The sequence below is a fragment of the Argentina silus genome, assembly GCF_951799395.1.
Source record: "Argentina silus genome assembly, chromosome: 13".
Taxonomy (NCBI): Eukaryota; Metazoa; Chordata; class Actinopteri; order Argentiniformes; family Argentinidae; genus Argentina; species Argentina silus.
In genome coordinates, this window is record NC_139667.1 from 17,124,009 (window position 1) to 17,133,161 (window position 9,153).

At 41.5% G+C, this 9,153-nt stretch overlaps 1 protein-coding gene across 1 annotated transcript in view; it reads left to right on the forward strand.

Moving 5' to 3' along the window:
• col12a1a (collagen, type XII, alpha 1a) overlaps positions 1 to 8,094 on the forward strand; it is a gene marked incomplete at its 5' end in the record, with an annotated part of 62,740 nt that extends 54,646 nt beyond the window's left edge. The window contains 10 exons of the mRNA XM_083683317.1: positions 74 to 127; positions 1,135 to 1,188; positions 1,550 to 1,603; positions 2,184 to 2,255; positions 2,562 to 2,597; positions 2,689 to 2,755; positions 2,894 to 3,076; positions 3,691 to 3,768; positions 5,164 to 5,334; positions 7,193 to 8,094. Coding sequence (XP_083539443.1) covers positions 74 to 127; positions 1,135 to 1,188; positions 1,550 to 1,603; positions 2,184 to 2,255; positions 2,562 to 2,597; positions 2,689 to 2,755; positions 2,894 to 3,076; positions 3,691 to 3,768; positions 5,164 to 5,334; positions 7,193 to 7,347 — 924 coding nt within the window. The 3' untranslated portion in view covers positions 7,348 to 8,094. The remainder of the gene's footprint in view (positions 1 to 73; positions 128 to 1,134; positions 1,189 to 1,549; positions 1,604 to 2,183; positions 2,256 to 2,561; positions 2,598 to 2,688; positions 2,756 to 2,893; positions 3,077 to 3,690; positions 3,769 to 5,163; positions 5,335 to 7,192) is intronic.
• Between the last annotated feature and the right edge of the window lie 1,059 nt (positions 8,095 to 9,153).

Consider the following 9,153-nt stretch of genomic DNA (forward strand, 5'->3'; position numbering starts at 1 on the left):
GAGCTCCAACTTGTCCTTCACTACTGCTTCTTCTTCTTCTTCTTCTTCTTCTTCTTCTTCTTCTTCTTCTCAGGGACGCCCTGGACCAAAGGGAGATGTCGGAGACTCAGGCCTGACTGGTCTGCAAGTGAGTATAAGCTTCTATTTTTTTTAGGAGCTGTGGTTTTTGAGCAGGAAATCGGAGAGTAATCCTACGGAGGGAAACAAACGCTACTGGAGCCGGGAAGCGGTCCACATGGCGAGGTTGAAACCGCATTCAAAGTGGGAGGTAGACCATACAGTCCCCAGAGTGGCTTAGACACAAAAAATCAGCCTGCTGATTGACACACGTTAGAAGGTGCACTTAAGTTATAATGAGGCAGAGATTCATCTTACCCAATGGGAGTAGAGGATTTGAACCATGTTCTGCTACTGTCCGGCAACTGTAGATGCTACTGTGTAATCCCTTGTCATGGCAACAAGGCCTGTAGACAGTCCATCGTCTTCTTAGATGCCATTTATCAGACTTGAATCATCAAGGAGAACATGAGCAACCTCAACATGGGATAAGTAGGCAACAATTCTCAAGGTTTGCCAGTGACCACATGATTCTGTGCTCCAAGATGTTGGGGAATATTTGGATCTTGCGTGGCAGCACAAGTCAGCAAAATGTTGTCTGGAGACAATTGAACTATTGTACAACTCCAAGGACAGGCCTGGCCGGGTCTACATAGAAGCTTCTCAAGAGGATATACCTCGTCCTTTCACAGACAGATTCCTTGGCCTTCTTTCTTCTGAGGAGGACCACATCTGCATGACTGTTGTGTTGGGAGATATGATGCCCCTGAAGCCACCGATGGGAGGAATGATCATGTATTGTTATCAGTAAACATTGAGTATGGTTTCATTTGATAGTCTATCACCCCTTCAAGACGATTATCGTAGCCTTCTCTGTCCACGGCTCCTGTTAACAGCATGTATTTCAACAGCTAGAAGGAGAATCATTGTAGTCAGGAAATTACTATTATAGAAAATGCATGTACAGTATAGAATCTCTGGCGAATGTAAAAATGCAATTTTTTTGTGGCATTTGGGAACTGTATAATGTGTTATTACTGGTTATCAGAGTTTGATTGAGTGTGTCTGTTTTCCCAGGGTCCGCCTGGGTCTGCCGGTCCTGTAGGCCCTGTTGGATCAGCTGGAGGAAGGGTAAGATCTGCCTGCCGGCTGGTCTGTACTATGTACCTGCCGTGTTGAAAGGCCTCAAATCCAGCCAGCACCTACTTAAGCACATGAGTGCATGTGAGCACCCACTTAACTCAGGGAGTGCAGCTCATATTAGTATGCTGCATGTCACCACTCACGTTAGCCAAAGCTATTGGCCTTAACTGTATTGTCCTGTTGCCCATTTTGGAAATTAGTTTTTGCAGAAGCATAACATGCACAGTACATATCTGTAGAAACAAACATAATAATACAAATTCATGACAACCAAGTGCACCTTATGACATCAAGGGAGACTGCTGTGCATTGTTGCCTGGTTGATTGATTGTCTGTTCTTTCCACACAGGGACCACCAGGGAAAGAGGGACCATCTGGACCTAGAGGCCCATCAGGACCAATGGTGTGTGTTCGAGTGTGTGTGTGTGTGTGTGTGTGTGTGTGTGTGTGTGTGTGTGTGTGTGTGTGTGTGTGTGTGTGCGTGTGCGTGTGCCACAGCCATTAGACATCAATGCTCCTCAGAACATCTTTTCATTCCTGATGGATATAAAACAATTAGTCGGGCTCCAGAGCTTCTCCTCTGCTACAGTAGCATGTGAATCAAGAGACTGCTGGCAGTCTCAGGCAGTCCTCTGTAATGAGAATAAAGCATGCATCTCATTTTCGCGACTGTGGTTGAGGGCCTGCCTCTAGATAATTACCTCTCGATGCCAATAGGCAGCAGGCCAACATTGCATTCACATGTACTTTACCAGTCTTACCACTCTGAGGACTCCTCCCGTCCCTGTTGTGTTTGTGTTTACCCCACTTAAATGTTCTTGGCATATGTATGTATATGTTATATAGTAGTATACAGCTCACTTCAGGGCTGGTCTTTATTACACAACTGGACACAAGGTGCCCCAGAGAGATTGTTTAAATTGTAAAATTTAAAAGAATTGTAAAAGAAAAACTATAACTCTGTCCATCTCCTCATCTTTCAGGGAAGTCCAGGAACTCCTGGAATGCCAGGAATCACAGGGAAACCAGGAAAATCTGGAGACACAGGAAATCCAGTATGTTCAATTACAACACAACTTTCACAGCCACAATTAGGAACTACTGTAGATCGCCAAGCTGTGCCAAAAGAGTGTTTAACAGTGAATCATTTAGTATAGTTCAGAATTGAGCTTCTGCGGTTACTCTGTTTTTGATTGCTCTTCCAAATCGGGAGCATTCGCCCTTGATTATGTCCAATTATATTGGGGAAGTTGAGCAATGTGCTATTGATTTTCAAACGGTATGGTATGTGTACTTGCAAATCTCATATAAATGAATGCCCTCTTTAGTATTGAGAGAATCTGTGTTTTGTCTTTCAACAGGGAGTACTTGGCATGAAAGGAGAAAAAGGAGAGAGAGTAAGTATGATTTATTCAGTTGGTAACTTGTAAGAACTGATTTGTGTAGGAACATAACCCTGTCTCATCAAAATGTTTCTTTGTTTTCCAGGGAGACTTTGCATCCCAAAACATGATGCGCTCCATAGCCAGACAAGTTTGTGAACAGCTAGTGAACAGTGAGTGTCCATTTTAGAGCTTCTGGAGTTGGCATCAGTTATAAATAAAACCACACAACATACTGACATGCACTCAATAACAATCTATTACTTTTGGCCCAACAACTCTCAAGTCATATTTTCTTCCATCATTCTCAGGCCAAATGAGCAGAATCGACATGATGCTCAACCAGATCCCTAATGGTTACCGTAGCAACACCCCCGGACCCACCGGACCCCCTGGCCCTCCCGGTAACCAGGGTGCTCGTGGAGAGCCTGGACAGAGTGGCCGAAGTGGTTTCCCTGGGAACCAAGGTTTGCCCGGGAGCCCAGGAGAGAGAGGTGTGTGTGATGGCACGTCATTGATGTGTGAATTGACCTCGTTTTTTAATGGTGTGTTCTTATACTTACTGTGTGTAGAGGACAACATGCATGCACAACATGCAATGATTTAGAGTTTAACAGTGGTCCTCAACCATCTTTGGATACTGTACCCCAAATAACATTTTCATCTGCCTGAAGCACCCCCTCATATTCATGAGGGTCTTCCCAAGCAATGACTTAGAACACCGTCTGTGCCCTTACTCATCCTACAGTATACCTTCATTGGAATATTTGGGTGGGTCTATCCTGCAGTAGCAGTCCCAGTAATGACATGATGGAATAATAACACAAGCACAAAGATGAAATGTCAATCACTTTTGCAAGAAGTCGTGCTTTACCCCATCCAATCTGCAAAGGGAAGGGTTCCAAGTTTGTGTCATGCTCAGCTGCCACCATTGGATCACTCTTCCTAAATATGTTCCATACTTCTCCCACAGTTTCCTACATCTCAGACATGGTTATTGGTGGTTTCCAAAGAAGTTGATATTTTCTATGAAAGGCACATAGCAGGACAATGGGACTTATTGTCATTGCTAATATGCATTCTCTCTGTCTCTGATTGGCTGATGTAGGGTTGGCAGGAGAGAAGGGTGAGAGAGGAACCACTGGAACTGGGACTCGTGGACAAAGAGGACCTTCTGGTCCACCTGGTAAGACTATTTCCTTTTCCTTTTCTCCTCATTTTTCATTTACGATACTTAACTCCCTTTATAGTTACCCTTTTATTATAAAAAAAAAAAAGATCAGCCCTACACATTGGACATGAGGATGCCATGGATACTGTTTAATGTCCATGTTTCAGCACGTCCTAGTTACGCCAAGACAAGAGAACTGTAACGATTAATGCAGGCCCGAACTGTAATACGGCTCACATACATTTACAATGAGGCATAGAACATAAGAATCTTCCTACATAGCTTACTGTAGAACAGTTTAGATTTAACAGCTGGAGACAGTATGTTGGTGTGTTCACTTTTAGCACTTTCCTATTCGTTTGAAGCTAATTTTACAATGGCAGCCATTTTGCAACGCTTTCCTAGCCTTGGCCCTCTCTTTGTGACGAGGAGAATTCCTTCCAGTCCAATCTTAATGACAGACCCCAAGGGGAGGCCAAGATTTACCTAGATGTGTCTCATGAACCTCCGTTTGGGCAGCTGTAGTTCATAAATTCTTAGTGAGTGGGGACCAAAAGTATTCCCAGCAAAACACTTCTCCATTCTTGAGAATGTATGCCTCTTGTACATTGTGAAGGGTCCTCACAGATGTGTTCACATGCGTGCCATGGACGTTTATGTTGTTCTTGAAGAACATTGCTCAAGTTTTAAGATGTGTGATTAACAATGATGAACTTAATGTGCTTATGCAAAAAGAAATTCCAAACAGTATTATCCCAACCTTTTTACTCACTAGTAGGGTCAGTGTAATTCTAGAAATTATGGACAATTACTGAAAATTAGAGGATCCTAATTGTGTTGAGGGCTGATATTATGATATAATGTCTGCATGGAGACTGTAACATAGCCCTCGGCTGTAATTGATATCCAGTATGTTTTCTTTGAAAACCCCCAGAGACCCCAGAAGCTTTCCTATCACAGGGGGTTAGGGGGTTAGTGGAAAATATCAGGCAATCCATCCTTATTCAAACACAGCCAAGTCTGTTTCTGTGAATGAAGTAAGACACCGACTGAGAACCAGCAGGAGGAACCTAGCGGTGATGAGTCATTGTGGAGTGGGAGAATCGGAATGTTGTACAATGAGCATTGACAACACATGCTCACTTAAGGGAGCGAGAGAGACAAAGAGTGTGTGTGGGGGAAAATTCCATACTTGGTTTGTACTGTCTAGACAGACTGGGGCAGGGGGTAACTCCACCGAGTCCAGAGACCTTTTTTCCCTTTTTTTTCTCAAACTTTTAATTGAGCTGTCTAAATATTTAAATTACAGTGCTAGAAACCAATGTCCCCCCCCCCTCGCCACTTCCAGTTGAGATTTAAGGGTGATGTCAGTTTCATTCTAACTCTCTCTCTCTCTAACCCCACTTCCAGGACCACCAGGCGAGTCAAGAACCGGCCCCACAGGTACTACGGGCTCCACTGGGCCTCGTGGCCCTCCTGGTCGTCAGGGCACACCCGGGGTGAGGGGACCACCTGGGCCCCCTGGCTACTGCGACTCCTCCCAGTGTGTTGGCATTCCTTACAATGGACAAGGGTACCCAGGTAGGTCCGCCACTGTGTGAAACGGCAAACGGCATGGCAGTTATGGATGGATGTTAATGAAGTTAGCAACTAAATGTATGCCCACTAATGTATTTACCACTGACAGAGCTATGTAGCTTAATAGCTAACTTAATTAATGTATGGAGACTATAGAATTGAAGGGTTGATGCTTTGCAATTGAAGCTTTAACTTTGCAATTCCTTCTGACCTAATATTTGTTTAGAATCAAGTGCAATAAGTTTAGTTTGAGAATAATCTGAATTTTGCAAAACAAACTAAACAAAACTAACCAAACCTGAGAAGGTGGCCTTAGCGCTTTTGCCAAATGGGCCATGTGCGATTTGATTAGATCTCACTAGTGATGAACAGAAAGTGGACTCTTTTGTTTGGTTTGTTTCCTTGTAATAAAGGAATGGATGCTTTACCGAGTAACAATGTTCCACTCCAAACAGAATTTGGATTTGATGATGCTCTGACTGACAGATATATCCCTGCAAAGTTTTGTTTACTCATTTTGTTTACTACGCAATTTGAACTTCTTTAGAACTTCTTGTTCTAAAACATCACCATAGCAACTGTAGCCTAGATACACCAAGTTCATGGAAGGGAAGGAGTGCACAAAAATACAGTTTTATAGAACACACAAAGATTCTAGAACCCATTTTCAACACAAAATATCAGTACGAACCCTTCAATTCCAAGCTCTCGATCATTTTGGTATAGAGTAGTATTATTCATCCATCAAGTAAAAGAAGCAAATCACTTTTTCCACACAGTAAACTAACAACCTCTTTGAACTGTTTTCAGGTTCGGCATAGTAACCTTTCTAGGCCGCCTGTGCTGCTTACACTTTGAGGTCCTGTTTCTGAGATGTTAGCTCACTCGCTAATGAGCCTGTAAAGGATAACCAGCGAGGACATAATTAATGAACAACATTTAAAAACCCTACAAAAGAGAGAAAGGAGTGGACTGGCACTAACAACACTTCACAGCTACTATCAGACAAGCCGCAGCGATGGCAACCTACTGGCCTGTTTGCATCTTGAAGCAAAAACCCGGCAAACAGAGAGAGAGGGCTTCTCTTCGCGGGAAGGAGCATGTACAAAAAAAATACACAAACAACTACTAACACAGTGGATTTCATAACCAAGAACAACAGTGTTAACATGTTGACATAGAGGTGATATCTGTAAATAAACTAATTGTGCCTTGTAAATGATGTTTGAACCACCACCATCCACTAAAATCAGTTAACATCTGTATTGAGCCTGTGCCTTATAACCCTTTGCTTACTGACTGCCAGCATAACCTCTGTTTTATGATGCCTTAAGCCATTTACACACAGCTAGTGCTCTGGTCCAAACTGAAGCATGTTCCATTTGTACATTTAATCATCATGTTGTTTGTATGTTTGCTGAATGTACACTAAATGTTATTTTCCTGCTATTTTCCTGTTTTCTCATATATCGTATTATTTCATTTAATGTCAAACTTTTGCTTTCTAATACCTCATGGATTTTAGGACTACCGAAAGGATATAGAGACAAGTGTTAGTTTGGACTTCATGCTTTGTTACAAACGCCATTGCAGCATTTCTTTAATATTTCTTTGTTTTCTCAATGATATTGAGTGTAAAAGAGCATGAAATCACTTTACTCTTCTTCTGACCAAAATAGTAAAAAGAACAGACAAACAAATTGTATTTTGTTAAATCCATGAAGTGAATAGCACAGTTAAAAATTAATATTTAGGGTCTGATCAAACTGTCAGTTATGCACTGTGCATGTGAAATCTCAGGATCTAGACTGAGGTCCTATTTGATTGGCCAAACCAATATTTCCAAACTAATATTTCCTAGCTGGCAACTACGAGCCCGAGCCTGAGACCTTCGTAGTCTCTATACCCGAGGAAGAATCTGAAGACTATGAGACAATACAGTCACCTGGTTACTCACGAAACCAGCGAGGAAAGAGATCACTATCAAGAGACGCAACGGAGAGGATAGCACCATAAACAAAAACAAAAAAAGAAATGTTATATTGAAATTATCTCCATTATTACATTCTGAAAAACTAAATCTATGGGTTTGATACCTCTGACTTTATTGAACATATCTTTATGCATAAGTGATTTAAGTTTAGCAAGATCAAGTGGAAAGATATATAAGAATCTAGACATTATTTCATTACAAACCTGTGTGCTTGCTAACTGTTCCCTTAAGTGTCTCTGCTTGTAATATAACTGCATTAAGTGTTTATTAGAGTCCAATGTTTAATGCACTAATCATGTCAAAGTCAGCATAAATGTTGGGGGAAGTATAATGTATGTCTCTGTACCCCTCCAGAATACCCATATCCATCACAGATCATTGCAAATTTCACAATGTAAAGCTGTTTGTTGTTGCATTGAAATCAAGTACTTTGCCTCCCGCCTCTGCAGAAAGGCCATTGGGTTCAGCTCCAATCCTGGTTCCCAAAGATTTTTAAATGTTCCTTTCATTTAGCTACAGTTGATATTTTTTACCAATGGTGGAATTGCATGCCTGTGTTGTATATTTAGTAAGGATTTCTAAAGAAAAAATCTGAATATAGTTGTTGTTCTTTTGTATGAATACCAAATGCAGTTGGAATTTGTTTGCAAGACTATGGACATAGAATTGCTTTTCTCATGTTTTAACTGCACATTGTGAATTCCACAGCCTTATTTTCTTATTTATTTCTGAAACAGAAGAGGCATTTTTCAATAAAACTACTGAAAATTTACCATTTGTTGCAGTCTCATGTCTTAGTTTCTGTGTGATCTCTAAGGGTGCTTTCACACCAACCTCGTTTGGTGCGGACTAAGCAATTTTTTTGCTCAGTTCGGATCATTTGGACAGGTGTGAACACTCCATCTGAACTTGGGTGTGCACCAAACAATCGGACCGTAGTTCGCCAAAAAAGGGTTGTTTCGGTCCCCTTCCATTCGAATTGAGGCGCGGTTCTTTACTAGTGTGAACACAATTTGGCAAAGGTCCAGACCAATCACAAGAAATAAACTGTGTGTTTTTGTGGGTTAACAAGGTAGCAAAAAGACCAAAGGTTTTTGTCGAGGGATCACATGGAGCGATGAAGCGGTCAAATGCCTCTTGGAAATATGGGCGACGACTTCATAAAAGAACATCTCAAGAAAACACATAAAAATGCAGATACATTCAACATGTTAACAAGTTGCGCAAGAGGAGATGTAATCAAACTGATGAGCAGTGCCGCTTAAAGGTAAACAAATAAATTTAAAAAAAAGGTAAAGAAAACCCCTCAGGCAACAGTATATCAAGGTGTGCAATGTCCTAAGGAGAAGTGGCAGCTTGGTGGATGATAAATTCCCATTGTATGATGACCTAGACAAAATACTAGAGACAAGACCAACAAGTAACCCACCCAACATCATCAAGTCATTTGTGAAGAACCCTCCGGCTCCTACCCAATCAGCTCGGCTAATTCATACAGATGACCCAGACCATGGTGAGTTACTAAATGATTACCTAGGCCTATGCCCCTATGCCCCTTATTTTAGGTAGGAATATATGTTTTTGTTATGACTGTGTGTCCTTTTGATAACCTTTAGCGAACGATCCTGCACCAGGACCTGATTGTGTATAGAATTGCCATTGCAATTGGGCAATGTTAAACGAACCAGACCAAATGAAAAAAAAATGTACCAAAAAAATAAAAATACAATGTAACAACCAAGCGAACTTTGAGTCGAACTAGGTGTGAAATCGCCTTAAGACCCTGAAGTAATTCTGATAAATAAAGTGCTCCTTGGAAACTCAAAGAT